General features: G+C 43.0%; 1 protein-coding gene across 1 annotated transcript in view; it reads right to left on the reverse strand.

The window, feature by feature from the left end:
• LOC135546048 (serine/threonine-protein kinase SIK2-like) overlaps nt 1–20,259 on the reverse strand; it is a 57,723-nt gene that overhangs the window by 34,242 nt on the left and 3,222 nt on the right. The window contains exons 2-4 of the mRNA XM_064974147.1: nt 17,478–17,594; nt 15,187–15,250; nt 3,600–3,761 (exon numbers count right to left, since the gene is read on the reverse strand). Coding sequence (XP_064830219.1) covers nt 3,600–3,761; nt 15,187–15,250; nt 17,478–17,594 — 343 coding nt within the window. The remainder of the gene's footprint in view (nt 1–3,599; nt 3,762–15,186; nt 15,251–17,477; nt 17,595–20,259) is intronic.

Below are 20,259 nucleotides of genomic sequence, written 5' to 3' on the forward strand. Positions count from 1 at the left end.
GAGAAATGGCATAGCGGGTCCAAAAGGGAGGTAAATTGAACTAAATTTGCCAAAATTATGTAAATTACTCCCGTTTATACAGGAAGAAATAAAATAATTCAAAATACTTCACCAGAAAGCATGACTTAGCCACAGAGGAATCAAGGACCATTAGCTCCTTTAAAAAAATAAAAAAAAGCTGTGGATTGTTTCAAAATCATAAGCTCATAGGCGTATGCCTATTTGGGCTTAAGCCTATTTGGGCAGTGCGCATGGCAATAGGCCTAGCTGATTATTGAGTTGCAGTTGTCAGTGAAAAGCATAAGTAAAATGTGTAAAGCAGTGGAGGCTCCTCAGAGGATCATCCTCCACAGTGAATCTCGTACAAATAAAAATAGTGAAACATAAAAAAATGTTATTATTTTAGATAAAACTACACTAAATATATTAACATCACCAAACAATTGATTAAAACAGTGTTTTTCCTGTCTGCAATCTAATTATGTGACTTCTGAAGGTAATTGGTTGCATCAGAGGTTATTTAGGGGCTTCAAAGCAAAGGGGGTGAATACATATGCACGTACCACTTTTCAGGTTTTTAATTTGGCAGTTTGAAACAAGTTATTTTTTACATTTCACTTCACCAATATTGCGTATGTCCATCACATGAAATCCGATTAAAAATCTATTTAAATTACAGGTTGTAATAGGAAAAACGCCTAGGGGGATGAATACTTTGGCAAGGCACTGTAAGCATGACCGTCAAATGTATTTACATTGACTTGTATCTCCATCAATGAATAAACAGCATCATTTTGCAATGGGGGTGGACAAAAGCCAGCAACTTTTGGCTAACGGAAACCCTGTGTGACGTGTACCACAGACTGCACAACACACAACAGCAGTGCAGCATTGCCATTGACTTGTCTAGCTAAAAACAAGGTTTCATAACCATCACCTAAAATTAACAGTAATCCAATCCCATGCAAGTCTGGATTCTATTCTGGTAATACTGTGAATCTGAGTTGACTGAATGAAAGTAATCTGAAATGTGTCCCCCCCCTTTTTTTATACCTCACCTGAGAAACTGTCTAGCTCTGACAATGCATCAAGGTCAGAGTGATGCTTGCCACAAGGTCAAAATGTGAAATGTTAAAAGAAGTAAAGGCACGGTATACGTACGTCTAGACTTAGCCTAGTCTTTAGGCTACATTTGAACTAGAGACAAAAGAAGCGGTCAATCATATACCTTTATGCCCATATCGAAGACGGGGGATCTAAAGGTGTGTATTACCCCGAGACAAAGGGAGTTGTAGATAATTATATCTTGGCTAGTCTATGTCGGTGAGGGCCCTGGCAAGGCACATTAAGGCAGAGTAAAGAAGGAGTGAGGGCTTAGAGGAGCTGACCCACTTTGCAGGCTGCATACTGAGCAGCGTGGCTGGCTGACGTCAATGCTCCCAACAGCCCAGGGGCTCGCTATGTGGGGAGGGTGGGCTGCGCAACGCCGCGCCCAGCACCAGTCACTCTGTCTGGATCCAAACAGTGGCTGTTCCTTTATAAATGAGGGACAATGCGACGTGTCCTTGTTCAAGTTGACACAAGTGCATAGAGAGCTCAGCTTACTATGGTGATTTATACAGCTGGTGGACAGTGTGTGTGGTTGAGTATCACCCTGTCTGAGGTACAGAGGCATGGGGGGGGTGGTGGTGAATGAGAGGGTGGCTTAATGATTATATCACAACTGCACCTTGAACATGTGATTCTGTGTAATGGGTCGCCTTTCAGCTTGGTCCATGAACAATAAAACAAGACATAGTGTAATAGTATGGGTGAAGGGGGGAGGGGGGGTGTCAAGCAGTGTACCACTGTGATCAAATGTTGTTTGCTGCAGCAGCAGACCCAATCACTGGTCACATATGATGAGTGTTTTCAAAGCAGTTAATTTGATGCCAGCCTTAACCCCAAGTGTGATTAAGAGGCTTCCTGATTAGTGCATGATCACACACACACACACAAGCTCTTTGAAGTAGAAACATAAAAGCAACACCCCCTGCTGCCTGGCACTTGGGTGACCTTTCCCTGACTGACCATCAACCACGACAGCACTATGAAGCGTCTGAGAGACTGACCGCCTGGGCAGTTCTGGGTATACAAAAGGAGACCTTTGAAAAAGGGAGACTAGTGTGGCAGTGCATCCTCTTCTTTGAGGATAAAACATGAACCACACAATGTCCTTCGGTGAGGTAAAACAAGGGGTGAGATATCATTGGGGGAACATTTATCTGTTTCTCTGTGCAGTGAGTCTCTTTAGTCCAGAGAGACTAGAACAAAACGACAAAAAACATTGTCCTCGTCTAAGACAAGCAAAGCACAGGATGTCCCAATGTCCTTGTGTGCCTGCCTGATGTATTTGTAATCCTAGGTTAATGTTTTCACTGGTCCATTTCCCCCAAAAAGTGTACCTTTCCCAACAATTGGATCAGAGTCATTGTGGTGGCAATATTGCCTTTGGTAATAACAACCACCACCTGCCACCACAACCGATCATCTTCTCTTACACCCACAGAGAGACAAACTGGGTCGTGTTCATTAGATATCAAACGGAACAAAACAGACTAAAACCGAGGGACTACAGGGACTCATTTGAATTTTTAGTCGAAAAACGTTTGGAAACTTTTTCCTTTGCGTGCCCTAATGAACACGGGAAGACAGGCTCCTTAAGTCTGTCAGTCACAGTCCGGACTAGCCTAGATCTCACACCACTGGAACAGGAACGCAAGGACTCTGTGGGCATGCACACAGCGTGTCACCGTGTTTGACAAACATCTCAGAACAGTCCTCACCCAGCCCTCTCGCAGATGCTCGATGACATTTTCACCAGCCCGCTCAAAATGCCATCTTCCAGATAATGCAACAACAGCCCGAGGCTCTGTGCAGTACAGCCTAGCTTTCAGCTCCTGCTTCCCTGATCTAGCTAGGGGGCTTTGGTCACCTCAACACAGTGCAAATGGCCTGCTCTGGTCGTTAGACATTTCAGAACTGAACCATTGCTGAGGTCATTGCTCCTGGCCATGTAATCCAACAGCAATGTTCTGATCAAAACAAGTTGTGAAGTTGTTCGCACTATATATAAAAGACTTGGTTCACAATTTCTAGGCCTATGTCGATTTACAGGATCTTCACAACTGTGAACATGAAACTCTCTCTACACAAGGTATTTTCATACAGTCCATCCCACTGGTCTTTCCAAATCAAATTTGTCACATACACATGGTTAGCAGATGTTAATGCGAGTGTAGCGAAATGCTTGTGCTTCTAGTTCCGACAATGCAGTAATAACCAACGAGTAATCTAACCTAACAATTTAGATTACTCTTAGGTTCCCCTGAAACACTAAGAGTAGGGTTGCAAAATTCAGCTCACTTTCCAAAAATTGCCAGGACTTCAACCAGGATTTCTGGAAATCAGGGGGAATTTTTGAACCCTAGCGATGAGAAAGTACAGGAGTTTTTCTTGACCATGTGACTTGACCAGAAAAAATGTCTGGTCTCTCATGACAGGTTATGGAGTCAGGAAAAAACACAAAAATGTCTGGCTTCACTGCACTGACCACCTACCTGCTATCTTGATGTTCATGTGTCCGTCCAGCAGCAGGTTCTCAGCCTTCAGGTCTCGGTGGACTATGTTACGATTGTGGCAGTACTCCACCGCTGATAGGATCTGCCAGAACTTGCGCCGCGCTTCTAGCTCGCTCAGTCGCCCGTGTTTGGCCAGGTAGTCTAGAGAGGGGAGAGGGTTAGAGTCATATATACGTTCATCAGCTGGCATACATTCAAATCAAGGGTGGCTAGGATGTGTAGCCCTCAAACATGTACTGTAGGCTCCATGTCTTCTTCCTAGCTAAGGCTTGCTAGACTACACATTAGACCAAATCCATCTGTGTGCCTAACATAATCCACACTCTGCTCATGCATGAACAGTAATAGGCTAGTACAATTCCATTTGGGTTTGGTTTGCCATATGCCATGGTTGTAGAGTACAATCACATAGTGGCATGGAACACCTCAGCTCTCTCAACTATTCTTACAGTAACCACCCCTCAGGCCAGCCTACAAAGGAAAGGACCGTGATGAGCCACAATAAGGAGCCTGGCCTGTGATTCTGTGGTCGGGTCGAGGCAGCAGAGTAAACACACCCCCCCAGACGTAATCATGTGGTCAGTCACCACACCCAGGAGTGCTGGGTCAGGCCCTCAGACCTCAGCCAGCCAAGCCCGCAGACCCTACAGGCCCAACTAACGCATACAGTGCTCGCCTAACACATTCTAGCCCAGCCTGGCTAGCTCCGCTCAGCTTACAGCTGGAGAGCTGAGGTGAGCTGGCAGGGCTGGGCAGTGACAAACACATTATAGCCTAAGCTTACTGTAAATACACAGAAAACATTGAAAATGTCCTCATCAGCTAACTCAAGGAGGGGATAGAAGGAGGGTTACTCAGAACTGCCCTGCTGTTTGTGCATTAGCACATAAGAGGGGGAGGGAGTGAGAAAGAGCCAAGATTACCTAACTCCAATGTCCCTGGGTGCTGCAATGTCGTGCAAAGAGCTGCATGACGCTCTTCTGTTCTGACCCCTACGCTGCCTCTCTAAGGGACAAACGGGTGGAAACAAATTTGGGCCACGGACCATTTTCCTGAGACAAATGCAAACACTTGGAATCTATTTTGGGGCTCCAGAGTGATGCAGTGGTCTAAGGCACTGCATCTAAGTGCTAGAGGCGTCACTAGAGACCCTGGTTCGATCCCAGGCTGCATCACAACCGGCCGTGATCGGGAGTCGCATAAGGCGTAGGCCGTCATTGTAAATAAGAATTTGTTCTTAACAGACTTGCCTAGTTATTAAATAGAAGGTTAAATTAAAAAATGTTTAAATGTTGGGGGCTTGGCTTATCTTGTTTGAATAGTGTACATGTTAAAGAAACCTCCCCATCCATCTCCAAAGATCATGGACCCATCATGTCTCGATTCTGTTGATATTTCTTGAACAAGCGATGCTGACAAGTCCAAAAATTCTCCAACAGCAAACACTCACAACATCGCTGGGACCAAAAGGCTCCTTAACAGCTTTTACCCAAAAGCCACAAGACTGCTGAACAGTTACTCAAATGGCTACCCAGACTATTTGCATTTTTTACCTTTATTTTACGAGCCAAGTCAGTTAAGAACAAATTCTTATTTTCAATGACGGCCTAGGAACAGTGGGTTAACTGCATGTTCAGGGGCAGAACGACAGATTTGTACCTTGTCAGCTCGGGGATTTGAACTTGCAACCTTTCGGTTACTAGTCCAACGCTCTAACCACTAGGTTACCCTGCATTGACCCAGTTGAAAAAAATAAAAAAATTCTACAACAACTTGCTTGATGTACATTCACTGGACTCGAACTACACACACACACACACTAATGCTACTACTTTGTTTATTATCTATGCATAGTCACTTTACCCCTAGTTCCAGTGCATTCAGAAAGTATTCAGACCCCTTAACAAAATGTGGAGAAGTTACAGCTTTATTCTAAAATGGATTAAATATCTACACACACACACACACACACACACACACACACACACACACACACACACACCATAATGACAAAGCAAAAACAGGTTTTTAGAAAGTTATAAAAAACAGAAAAACCTTATTTACATAAGAATTCAGACAGACTAAAAATGGAGCGCAGGTTCATCCTGTTTCCATTGATCATCCTTGAGATGTTTCTACAACTTCATTGGAGTCCACCTTTGGTAAATTCAATTGATTGGACATGATTTGGAAAGGCACACACCTGTCTATATAAAGATCCCACAGTTGACAGTGCATGTCAGAGCAAAAAGACATAGTGAGGTCAAAGGAATTGTAAGTAGAGCTCCGAGACAGGATTGTGTCAAGGCACAGATCTGGGGAAGGGTACCAAAAAAAATGGCTGCAGCTTTGAAGGTCCCCAAGAACACAGAAGTTTGGAAACACCAAGACTCTTCCTAGAGCTGGCTGCCTGGCCAAACTGAGAAGGGCCTTGGTCATAAAGGCCTGACAGAGCTCTAGAGTTCCCCTGTGGAGAACCTTCCAGAAGGACAACCATCTCTGCAGCACTCCACCAAATCGGGCCTTTATGGTAGAGTCCCTCCTCAGTAAAAGTCACATGACAGCCCACTTGGAGTTTGCCAAGAGGCACCTAAAAATGACTGACCATGAGAAACAAGATTTTCTGGTCTAATGAAACCAAGATTGAACTCTTTGGCCTGAATGCCAAGCCTCACGTCTGGAGGAAACCTGGTACCATGTCTACGGTGAAGCATGGTGGCAGCATCATGCTGTGGGAACGTTTTTCAGCAGCAGGGACTGGGAGAATAGTCAGCATCGAGGGAAAGATGAACGGAGCAAAGTACAGAGAGATCCTTGATGAAAACCTGCTCCAGAGCGCCCAGGACCTCAGACTGGGGCGAAGGTTCACTTTCCAACAGGACAACGACTAAGCACACAGCCAAGACAACTCAGGAGTGGCTTCGGGACAAATATCTGAATGTCCTTGAGTGGCCCAACCAGAGCCTGGACTTGAACCAAATCGAACATCTCTGGAGAGACCTGAAAATAGCTGTGCAGCAACGCTCCCCATCCAACCTGAGAGGATCTGCAGAGAAGAATGGGACAAACTCCCCAAATACAGGTGTGCCAAGCTTGTAGCATCATACCCAAGAAGACTCAAGGCTGTAATCACTGCTTCAATAAAGTACTGAGTCAATGGTCTGAATACTTATGTAAATGTGATCAACTTAATTTGAAAGACATTTGCAAATTCATTTTAGAATAAGGCTGTAACATAATAAAACGTGGAAAAAGTCAAGGGGTCCGACTACTTTCCAAATATACATAATTACCTCAATGACCTTGACTAACCCGTAAGCATTGCCGATTGACCAAGTACCGGTACCTCGTGTATAGCCTCATTGTTTCTATTTTATTCTGATACCATTTTTCCTTTAACATTTATTTGACCAGTTAAGTTGACAGAGAACACATTGTCATTCATAGCAATGACCTGGGGAATAGTTACAGGAGAGAGGGGGGGGGGTGAATGAGCCAACTGGAAGCTGGGGATGACTAGGCGGCCATGATGGTATGAGTGTATTTAGCTAATTATTATAACGTAAAATTTTAATTGGAACCATCCGCAAATTCCAAATCAAATAAAACTCGTTACGACTTCCTCCCGTCAATTACAACCATGAACAGATATAATGGGAGAGAGAATTAATCATTCTTATCAACAGCCTCTGGGGAACTCGTGTCATGATGGCATCTTCACACTTGCAACCAGCAGGCAGCCATGCATGCAACTCTGTATTTCACACCCTCACATAGCATGGAGGGAGAAAGACAGAGAGGAATGGGAACTCATTTCCCTCTACAGTACAAGGGCAAAATAACGTTCAAGACATTTCAACGATACAAAACATTTCAGGAGACCAACCAGAGTTCGAGTTTTAAAGAGTCTGAGTCATCTCAACAGCGTCAACCACCCTGTGCTCACACGAGAGGGTGAAAAAATGAAAAATGGAGCAACTGCAAAGTTAGGCTATTCCTAAGGGAAATATCAAGCATTAAATCCATCAACCTGAATTATAATTCCCTCATATCCAGTTCATTATGAAAATGAGAATGCATACAGCTAAATTTCCAGGAAACTGTGACATTATGGCCAGACAGTACAGTACTTCTGATGAATGGTTAACTTCAGAGGGAATTAGAAAAACATGACACTGATTAGAGAGGGTGCCATATTCCATATTGTTTCCCCTCTTGACTGAGGCTTCACTTTGTCACGTGTCGCTAATAAAAAAAATATAGAAAAACTCACTTGGCATGGGAATGTGGCGAGGTGCTCTGAATACAGAGATTGGGTGGGTGGGCTACTGCAGCTACACAACACAGCTATGTGATAAACCCCTCTGCATATACTGAGTAGTAAGCCTACAGCGGCCTCTTGCCCTATAGTACCTAACCAATCCCTCGCTAGAGAAAGTCTGGACTTTGGATACCCATTTGGCTGGAATTAGCTGACACTTACATTGGACAATAGAAGTGTTGTTCACTGTGCTAGATACTATTTTTATTGCATTGAAATAGACATGAGAAATACAATTTAGGGGTTGAGATGATTTTTGAATGACCACTCCTTCCTCTGTCCCCCATAGATACAACCTCTTTAAGGTCCATCAGTCAAGTATTGAATTTCAAGCACAGATTCAACAAAAAAGACCAGAGAGCTTGTCGAAAGCCTCAAAGAAGGGCAGTGATTGGACGATGGGTAACAAATCAGACATTGAATATCTCTTTAAGCATGGTCAAGTTTAATAATTATGCTGTGGATGATGTATTAAACCATCCAGACACAAAGATACAGTCGTCCTTCTGAACGGAGCCGCTTTACACCAGACACTGGGAGAGGAATTCACCTTTCAGCAGAATAATAACCTACAACACAAAGACAAATCTACACTGGAGTGGCTTACCAAGAAGACAGTGAATGTTCCTGAGTGGCCAAGTTACAGTTGACTTAAATCTACTTGAAAATCTATGGCATGACTTGAAAATTGCTCTCGAGCCTTGATCCCCAACACCTTGACAGAGCTAAGCCGTTCCATTCACACGCGAGCAACAGAGTCTAGTGCGCTCCAGAGTGCTTCCACTAAGGGCTAATGACACAAAAAAAGCAAGCTTGTCACAGCAGCTACCGTCACACCAGTGGATGAATGAGTAATGCACTGCTTCAACGTCAGAAGGGGCAAGGAGGAGGACCAACAACATGGCAGCACAGTCAGGTGTACTCAGTCAAAGAAGTGCTGCCTTCTGGGAGAAAGTGAGAGAGACGGGGGGGATGAATGATGAATCACAGGTCCAGGACAGGGTGTTAAAAACAACGAGGGAAAATCTCAGAAGAGCACCGTGTTCCAGTTCTGTTGGGTAGATGTGTAATCTCTTAACAGCTGCTCCGGTTTTGAAGAGATTGGAAAGCCGAGCGAGAGCAGGACCTGGCGTCCGTACATTTCTCAGCTGGCCGGCATCCAGACAGCCAAGCCAGGGGGAGCCTGCCCACCGAACAAGGGAAATAATGACTCTCTCCCTCTCTATCCTGCAATGTCTCAGCTCCAAACTTATTTTCCTGAAATTTAGTACGGAAGTAAAGACATACGCTACACAATTCAACACTGCCTAGCATGCCCCAGGTCAATCAGCCATCAAAACGATGCTACTAGTGTCAGCTAGGTGAGTCAACAGTGTAGCCAAGCCTTTTCAGCTCAGACAAAAAAAAACCAATACCTACTGAGTAACAGAATTTTAAAAATTAGACCCAACTACTGCAGCGGACAATAGAAGTTGACAGCCAAAATGAATCTCGCCGTGGCACACTCTCAGGAAGACCGATGTGTTTAGGCCTAGTCAATTAAACCCAGCTACTCTCCTGTAGTGTTTTCTTGGCCTACATTTTTTTTACCCCCTTTTCAAATTCATGTCCCCTTGCCACCCCCCCTCTGCTTGGCGGTTATGTTCCTCCTCATTATTTGTAGTTGACCTAATTTCTCCAGGTTTGATCCACTCCTGCAGCTTGGTGGGTGGGTGAGGCTGACAAGCCAGCAGACAGGTTGGCATGGCTGCTTTCACTGTGTCTGGCCCACCACCCTGCCAGACTCAAAGTCCATAGGAATGGGATGGATGGATTGTAGAAATAGACCTACTGGAACTGTAAGTCATTGACTTGTATAGGAACGTCCGTCTTAGTAATTCCAATTCTATGGGATGGACATGGACAGACAGACTAGATCTCCTCCCAGACAGCTAGCTAGTTGACACAGAGTCTGGGACAAAGCTGGATGGATACGGACCGAGAGTAGCAGGCTTATAAAAAGGACTTGTGATAACAGATAGATGGGTGAAGTGCTTTCTGGTGATTGGATAAAGAACTGTGGCTTCACAAAGCCACTAACAGACACTACTTGACAGCCAGCTACTAAGTCAAGTTGCACAAATGTAGCTTGGTGGATCTTTAGATTGATGTTAAGTGGAAGGAATGTCTGTTTATAGTGGAAGAAAACAGAACGTCATAATCCTGTTTACCTACGTCAGCTATTGTGCTGCTTGCTGGCGTCTGGAAATCTCAGTGATGATGTTGATGGCAAAAGGCATATAAATATGCATTATATAACCATATTACATTGTGCAATAAGAACAATAAGTGGGGCCAAAATGGTTCTGTAATACCTAGACATGATCAGCGGAGCAATCTAAGAATTCTCTGAAATTAGGTTACCCAAATGTACTGTCCGCCCTTCAGTTGAAGTGCTGCGCTGATGAACTATCAAGCCCAGTCTATTTCTATCATAATGGGCTTGTCGTTGGCTGATTGCAAGACAAGTCCTCCAGGCGCCTCATAAGTCAATACAGCCCCAGAAAGAGTCCTGAGCCCTATGGACTTCCCTATGGGCCCTGGTCAAAAGAAGTGCACTAAAGGTGTCATTTGGGATGTGGACCCGGTCTCAATGCAGTCGACTTTGTCCCATTCACTCGCCACTACTCTGCACCCTTCTTTATCAGTCGTGGTGAAAACAAGATGGCTATTGTTAGAATCAACACCAGTGTCAGGTCTGAGCTTGACCCTGGCATAACCCAGACACAGGGCGAAGAAGAGTGTCAAACATAGTTTGTTTATTTAGTGCAGTATCGCTGCACACACACACACACACAAACACATGATGACCATCCAAAATAAGGCATCAATCACTTGAGAATCATTGCCACATTTCCCTACTCCGACCCTCTGTAAACATGCATTACTCTGACTAGACAAAAATCACACAAACTAAGAACTGAGTGTGTAAGAACAAAAAAGACCTGTCACACAGTGCCTTCAAAAAGTATTCACACCAATGTACCTTTCCCACATTTTGTTGTGTTACAGCATGCATTTCAAATGGATTAAAATTAGATGGATATTTATTTATTTTATTTATTTTTTACACCTTTTTGTCCCCAATTTCATGATATCCAATTGGTACGAGTTACAGTCTTGTCCCATCGTTGCAACTCCCGTACGGACTCAGAAGAGGCGAAGGTCGAGAGCCAAACGTCTTCCGAAATACGACCCTGCTTCTTGACACACTGCTCGCTTAACCTCTTGAATCTATAGGGGCGCTATTTCATTATTGGATAAAAAAAACGTGCCCGTTTTAAGCGCAATATTTTGTCACAAAAAGATGCTCGACTATGCATATAATTGACAGCTTTGGAAAGAAAACACTCATTTTTGACGTTTCCAAAACTGCAAAGATATTATCTGTGAGTGCCCCAGAACTGATGCTACAGGCGAAACCAAGATGAAACTTCAAACAGGAAATGAGCAGGATTTGAGGCTCTGTTTTTCATTGTCTCCTTATATGGCTGTGAATGCGCAAGGAATGAGCCTGCCCGATCTATCGTTTCCCCAAGGTGTCTGCAGCATTGTGACGTATTTGTAGGCATATCATTGGAAGATTGACCATAAGAGACCACATTTACCAGGTGTCCGCCCGGTGTCCTGCACTGAAATTGGTGCGCAAACCTCAGCTGCAAGTATTTTTCCATAGGATTCAGAGAAGAAAGCAGGCTTCCACGAACGATATATCAATGAAGAGATATGTGAAAAACACCTTGAGGATTGATTCTAAACAGCGTTTGCCGTGTTTCAGTCGATATTAAGGAGTTAATTTGGAAAAATGTTTGCCGTTTTGATGACTGCATTTTCGGGAGCGATTTCTCCTACACAAAGAATCTTTCAGGAAAAACTGAACATTTGCTATGTAACTGAGAGTCTCCTCATTGAAAAAATCCGAAGTTCTTCAAAGGTAAATGATTTTATTTGAATGATTTTCTTGTTTTTGTGAAAATGTTGCTGGCTGAAATCTAGGCGTATAGCTATGCTAGCTATCAATACTCTTATACAAATGCTTGTTTAGCTATGGTTGAAAAGATTTTGAAAATCTGAGATGACAGTGTTGTTAACAAAAGTCTAAGCTTGAGAGCATATATATTTATTTCATTTCATTTGCGATTTTCATGAATAGTTAACGTTGCGTTATGCTAATGAGCTTGAGGCTATAAATAGGATCCCGGATCCGGGATTGCTCGACGCAAGAAGTTAACCCGGAAGCCAGCCGCATCAATATGTCGGAGGAAACACCATACAACTGGCGACCGTGTCAGCGTGCATGCACCCGACACGCCACGGGGGGTTGAATATTTATTTGATCAAGAAACGGTGCATTCGGAAAGGGTTCAGACCCCTTCCCTTTTTCCAAAATGTGTTACATTACAGCCTTATTCTAAAATTGAGGAAAACATTAATTGTAATCAATCTAAACACAATACCCCATAAGGACAAAGCGGAAAATCAAACTAAAATATCTTGTTTATATAAGTATTCAGACCCTTTGCTATGAAACTCAAAAATGATTTCAGGTGAATCCTGTTTCCATTGATCATTCTTGAGCTGTTTCTACAACTTGGAGTCCACCTGTGGTAAATTCAATTGACTGGACATGATTTGGAAAGGCACACACCTGTCTATAAGGTCCCACAGTTGACCAAGCCAGGTCGAAGAAATTGTCCGTAGAGCTCCGAGACAGGATTGTGTCGAGGCACAGATCTGGGGAAGGGCACCAAAAAAATTCTGCAGCATTGAAGGTCCCCAAGAACACAGTGGCCTCCATCATTCTTAAATGGAAGAAGTTTGGAAACACCAAGACTCTTCCTAGAGTTGGCTGCCCGGCCAAACTGAGCAATCGGGGGAGAGGGGCCTTGGTCAGGGAGGTGACAGAGCACCAGAGTTCCTCTGTGGAGATGGGAGAACCTTCCAGAAGGATAAACATTGGCACGGATAAGGAAGACAACTTTGCTGAGTGCCCAGCATCACTTCACTTTGTTCCACGTGTAAAAAAAAAACTGTCATCCTTCATGTGTCAAGCAAGCACTCCCTTTCCTCCCTCTATACAAACAAATAAATAAACGAGAGAACCAGAAAACACTGCTTGTATAACCAAGATGGCTGGTGGCAACAGCGTTGGTTTTCATTGGAGCAGACCAGAGAGCATGGCGTGTCTGTTAGCGATAGAACATGCGCCTCATACCTCAATGGTACATCAAGATTGGTTCTATAAGTCCTAATAGGTTACTTCTAGGGCTTCTGGTTTTGCCCTCCTTTCATGACCAGACTCTTATTCATTCTTCACGGCAAAGCTATCTAGCGTTTTCATATCAATAACCGCTCCAGTCCAGTAGTAGAATCCCACCAGGTTAACCAACCCACTCACCTTGTGCACACCTTCGAGCACACAGAACAGGAGAGTCACTGTGCTCTGCATTGCCTACAGTACAATGATGTGTCAAACATCATGCAACACAACTCATCAATACAAAAATCACTCTACATAACCATTGGGAAATGGCTTGCCTTGGGAAGAAGGCCTGTCTGTGAGGTCCATGTACTGTACAAAAACAAAATGTGCTTTGGGGTAAAATAGCATTCACATTTCACATCTTTACCTACATCATATGATATTCTCTTAGGTTTAGATTCTGTCTTATTTGGTGGGTATATAGAAGACAGGTAAGCCTGTAACAACTCTGTACAGATACAGAAGGGTATTTGAGGAAAGGCTGTTTTGACTGACCCCTGAATTGAAAATGGAGGTCAGACAAGCCCTATTAACCTGTGACTCCTCCTCCTTGCCCTCTCCCTCTCCCAGTGGGTGCCATCCAAGTGGCACAACAACATAAACAAGGGTATTTGGACAAACTACCAGCCCTGTTTAGTCAAAACACAAGACCAGGAAATCATCTCTAAATTCACTATCTATGTGGTTCATAATCATATATCATAGAATTCTAATTCTATGAGTTTAACGCAATGCTTCTCACCTATGACAATCAATCTTCACTGAAAGTAGGATTAGGGGCAAGATATGCAAATTTTGAGGAGCTCAAGGGAAGATTTAATCAAATCATCTCATTGTCTCAACAGGTGGAGGCATTCCTTTGTCATACTACCTGTCCTTAGACAGACAATGAAAGAAGCCTTCCTTTTTGATTAAGCAAAAGCCTATCAGGAACATACAGTGAGTACACCAAACATTATGAACACCTTCCTAATATTGAGTTTGCACTCCCCTTTGCCCTCAATTTGTTGGGGCATGAACTCTACAAGGTGTCAAAAGCGTTCCACATGGATGCTGGGCCATGTTGATTCCAATGCTTCCCATAGTTGTGTCAAGTTGGTTGGATGTCCTTTGGGTGATGGACCACTCTTGATACACACAGGAAACTGTTGAGCGTGAGAAACCCAGAAGCGTTGCAGCTCTTGACACAAACCCGTGCGCCTGGCACCCACTTCCACAGGGGTTCCCAAACCTTTTCACTCAGGCCCCACATTCAGCATTGGGGAACATCCCGCACCCCTCCTTCATGCGTGCCACATATATTTATATGGGCACAAGCACTGTTCATGACACAAACTGTTCAGCCCCCTCTTGTTGGCAGAGAAAATGTTGCTGGTTTAAAGCACATTTTGTCATTGGCTACAAAGAACATTTTTCAGTTTTAAAGCAAGTGTTCTTGCAATTCTATACATTTTGCCATGTCTAATGTGTATTCATGTGATATGAGTTATAAAACATTACTACAAAATCTATTGGCTAAAAAAACCAGCTAAAAAACATTAGCTGACATGGGCTAGTTGATCCGGACATTATCTAGAAGTTATAAATAGCTCTCTAATGTATGCCATGACTAACATGACAAGAGGAACTGATGATGCACTACCTAATTTGTAAGTTCCTTAAAAAAAATGTAAATCACCCCCACCCCTGCGGGCACACCCCACAGTTTGGGATCCACTGCACTATCATACCCCGTTCAAAGGCACTTAAAGATGTTGTCTTGCCAATTCACCCTCAATGGCACACATACAATCCATATTTCAATTGGCTTAAAAGGCTGAAAAATGCTTCTTTAACCTGTATCCTTCCCTTCATCTACACTGATTGCGATTTAGAGATTTATGCAAAAATTGTTCGACATTGTCTTCTGGTAAAAATTTGCTTGGTACGTCTGCGTCACTTACCGAAAATCTCCCCATTCTTGGCATACTCCGTCACCAAGTAGAGCATGTTCTTGGTCTCCATTACCTATGAAAGAGGGAAGGAAACAATGAGTAAGCAATAAGCACACAGCAAAACAGATTAAGACCAACTTCAGCAATGACCTCGGTGATGTTAAGATGTAAATTCATCTGATAATCCTTGTGCATGGATTCCTGGAATAGTATTAGGCTGGCTGACGTGGGCCTACTGAGAACCGCAGAACAGTCTTGATGAAAGGATCATAAAGAACAAATGAATGAATGCAAACTTGCACTGATCAGCAGAGTAAACGGCTTATACTGGCTGCACACAACAATAACAAAAAAGTCATTATTTTTTTCGGAATTACAAAAATGACACAAATATGAGAGAACAGGAACGATGTTCTGTTCCATGGTTGAACGCTTCCTCTATTCCCTGTAGAGTGCCAGCGGTGTGTGTGTGTGTGGGAGGACACCAGGGTCTACATCCCAAATGGCATCCTATTCCCTATGAAGTGCACTTCTTTTGACCAGGGCCCTATGGGAAGTAGTGCACTACATAACAAATAGGGTGCCATTTTGGGGCGCATACCCTGGTGTCCTCCCACACACACCGCTGGCACTATCAGTACAGAATTAGCCAAAGAAAACAACGGGATGAAGAGAGCTAAATTGAGAGAGAGGAAAAGAGATGCATTAATGAATCAGATACATTTACATCCCCCAAAGTGGTTCTTTCATGTAAATTCCCATCTGGGCACACTAACCAGTTGCTCTGCACCCTTTCTGACCAATATGCCACTGCCTCCATGACTTTATCAAAGATGCTGTAGGGATAACCAATGTGACTTTCCCCAGTGCCTTCCATAACATGCCGACCACATGGCACTAATCATCCAAATTCTGCCAGAGTACTCTGTCAATGATACAAATGGGGGAATGACATGGATTGTTGTCCCATGTAAATGACAACATTATAGCCTACAACTTCTTTGTGTTGTTGTGAATGCTTGATGGGGACAAATAGGCAATATAATGACGAAGGTGGGGATGAAGAGTTTATTTGAAACAGTGAAGTGGCCGAAGCAAGAGCTGTGTGTGTGTGTGTGTAAAACTTGGGTCTCTGAGTCCACTGAGGGGGCATCCTGTGAAGCAAAGACCCCAAGGGGGGGGGTTGGTTGTTTGGGGATGAGAGAGCGAGAAGAGAGCCGATGCCGAGCCTGCTGCCCTCTGTTCATGAGGCCTGAAAGGAAATTACTAATTGACCCAAGCCTTTTGAATGGAAGAGCTGTTGGAAATAATGATACACAATGATTACACATCAATGTCTGGACCTGAGCCATTTGGTTGTGTAATAACGAACTGCTATTCACATTGCCAATGACCAAAGTGACCTAAAGTCTTATGTAATAAAGTGAAGTCTGGGGTGGGCTTCTCAGGTTGACTAGTAGGACCTCCTCTGATGATAGAGCTTGGCAGCTGAACATTGCTTTCCCCTTCTGCTATTAACACGAGAGGCTGAAACCTACAGTGCAGTTTGGGTGAAATTCTGTCAAGCACCTTGACACGTTGCTTAAAGATGCAGAGGGTTGGTTGTTTAGTCATTAACTCCGTCAGACGTCAGCTCTGATATCTATGAAGGTCTAGGACTGTGAAGGCCAGGTAGATTGGAGATGTTTGCTCACCTATTAGAAAATATTCTGAATGACCGTAGGTGTTGCAAATTTATACAAAAAACAGTGATGTAAAGTACTTCAGAAAAGATACTTTAAAGCACTACTTAAGTCATTTTTTGGGGTATCTGTACTTCACTATTTCTAGACAAGTTTTACTTCACTCTATTCCTAAAGAAAATTATGTACTTTTTACTCTTATATATTTTCCTTGACATCCAAAAGTACTTGTTCCATTTTTAATGCTTAGCAGGAGAGAAAATGGTCCAATTCGCACACTTATCAAGAGAACAACAAATGCTTTGTTTTTAAATGTCATCTGAGTGTTGGAGTGTGACCCTGGCTGTCTGTAAAAAAAAAAAAAAAAAAAAAAAAAATTACAGTTTGGATTATTATTATTATTCCTACTTTTACTTTTGATACTTAAGTATATTTAGAATTTTACTCAAGTAGTACTTTACAGGGTGACTTTCCCTTTTACTTGAGTCATTTTCTATTAAGGTATCTTTACTTTCACTCAAGTATGAGAACAGAATTCCACCACTGACAAAAACCCAGAGGACCAAATAAAAAGGGAATGTATGTTGTATTCTGTTTTTTTTAAGAGGAGCGTTTTACCTGGTACAACTTGATGATGTGCGGGTGGTCCAACATTTTCATGATCTGTACCTCCCGGTAGATCTTCTCCAGGTTCACAGCATCTAGTTGGCTCTTGTCTATTATTTTAATGGCAACCTGTGAAACACAGTGATGAGTCCCTGAACAAAACATTCAAAGGATTCCCTTGAGGTATTTTTATGTAGGAAAATAAAATACTTTTTTGCAGGCCTACATTTTTAAGTGTCGCTTAGACTGAGGCAGATAATTCTAAAGACAAAAGGGGGAAAAAGTGGTAAGCAGTAAGCCTCTCTCTCCATAATACAATTCCACAGCACTCTCAGTTCTTGCAAGGCAAGCACAGACAAAAAAAAAAATCTCAAATGCTCTCCTATGTACAAAAAAACTGTTTGCTGGAGGTAATCATAAACAGCTTTTATATTCCGTCACCCACACTGGGTGAGAGGCAAGGGCGGCAAACATTAGCAGAAGCTGCTGGAAAACAGGCCATTTCTTCATCCTTGTGAGAGTTGATTAACAGTGTGTCCATGTCATGATAACATGCAATATCCCAAGTCTCTCTCTCATAAACAGCATTTCATCACCAGGACTTGAAGAGATCCAAATGTCTGCGAGCCAAGCTCAGGGAGTAAACAAAAGCGAGGGGAGGCCTTTAATCATTCCACTCTAATCTTACCCAACACAACGCTTGATTAGATACATACACTAACGCTCCTCTCGTTCTTCGTTAAAAAACAGATTACGTTGACGCCTCGATCACACCTACCGCATCATAGCGCAAAACGATATGCAGCATCATCTGGATATTTGTGCAACAAAAGTTCAACATTTACCTTCTGCAACCATTTCTGTCAAGCCATCTACACACAATTTGACGCATACGCCCGATATGTCCAATGAGGTCAAGTAAGGTTGGGGGCATTCGTGAACTGAGGTCCGACTGATCAGAAGATCATAAATGAAAGAGACCAATGAAAAAAAGGGAACAGGAGATGGATAGTGGTGTAATGATTATTGTGCACCATAGCAAACAGTCGCAAAATGTTTTGTAACAGAACACATTTTGCAATGAAAACAAGAGTTGATGATGGACAAATTCATGTAGGTCCCTTGCCATTTGCTTCTGTTGGCTTCCGTTTTGTTCATACACCCTAGTTCTCCCATCGTTGTCCTACTGACTGACTGTTTTCACGCAACATGGATAGGCTAGGATTTCATCCCAAATGGCACACCATTTACAAAGTAGGGCGCTGCTCAAAAGTATCGCACTATGGGCCCTGGCCAAAAGTAGTGCACTACATAGGGAATAGGGTGACATTTGGGACACATCCTGGATATGGAGAGTCTGGACAACATGGTCAGAAGGAGACCGGCAGAGTAGACCCATGTTCAGTGGCTTCAGCTGCCTCAGAACATAAAATACAGTGAGGGTCATTCTAAGTACTGTACTGGTCTCTGCATGCTTATGACTCACGTTACATTCCGTAATGGTCATCAATTTGTATTCATCTGTGGAAGAGGGTGTCACATTGTATGTTATTCCTCGCTTGTTTCAACACGTACCCAGGCTTATGTTGGTCTTTGAACTGACCAATGTGACTCGCTTGTTTAGCTGAGAAACATTGTCACTGACTAGCTAAATAGATACATACATATGCTATATTCAGAGGAATAGCACAGGACAGGACTCCAAGGTTCAGTGCCGAAATTGTTTAATTTTGCACCTTCGAGAGCTCTGTGAGCTCAAAGCTAATGAAGAAAGATGACCCATCTGTGTCCGTGTTAAAAACAAGCACAGTCACAATGGTTACTAGTCCCCCTGTGTAATTGCAGTAGAATAGAAAGCTCATGGTGTTCCAGACATTGAGGATGTTGCCAGTCAGGTGATTCAATCCAAACATGTCCTTCAAATGCAATTTTAACGAAACTATAAGATCTTATGATTTATGTTTATGTAGCTCTGCTCAGCCCCATACACATCCTCAAAGAAAACATTTATGAATGTATCACACATTTTTATCTTTCTTTTAAAAAAAAGGTATGACATTGCATTGGCCTATTCTAGATCCTTCATTATTAGACTAAATGTTTTGCTTTAAGAGAAAAGACTGACGAGAGACTATCACACTACATCCCCTCTCCTTACTGCAGGACAGCGGTGCTCTGCATTGATCGGAAAGCAGGAACTACGGATGCACTGTGCCCCGTGATGTGTTGTCAGCTTGCAGGGCAAACTCTCCCATTGAGCAGTAGACCATCAAGGTGACTATCAATATTACAAGTTATTTCTCGTTTAGGCTGCTATCTTACTCAAAATATAATCAAGTGGGATGGAACAAGTTGGCCACGTTAGCTACCTCAAGCGATATGCGATACAGCTGCCTGGGGAAGCAAAACAATGGGAGGCACCTCGATACGTTAGCCAATTGGCATATCCCAGTGACATCCAGATGGAAACCAATACTATAAGTAGGGCTGTGACGATTATGGAATTTTGGGTAACGATTAGGCCCAATTGTCATGCAAATGGCCACGGTTATTGTCATATCTGTCATGTTAGTAGAGAAATGTGTTTAAGCTTTGAATGCATCTTAGAAAAGTTGCTATGACATATATCATGAATAAATAACAGCTTTGGTGACACCGCTGTTTACAAAACAAATGGTTTTAACCGAATGGAACATTACAAAATAATGCTTCTCCTCCCAACCGTGCCATTCTGCTCGTAAAATGATTAACAACTTTATGCACTTCTTGTAAAAATGAGTAAGTGTTATTGGGT

The sequence above is a fragment of the Oncorhynchus masou genome, chromosome 9 (genome assembly GCF_036934945.1).
Source record: "Oncorhynchus masou masou isolate Uvic2021 chromosome 9, UVic_Omas_1.1, whole genome shotgun sequence".
In the NCBI taxonomy this organism is placed as follows: Eukaryota; Metazoa; Chordata; class Actinopteri; order Salmoniformes; family Salmonidae; genus Oncorhynchus; species Oncorhynchus masou.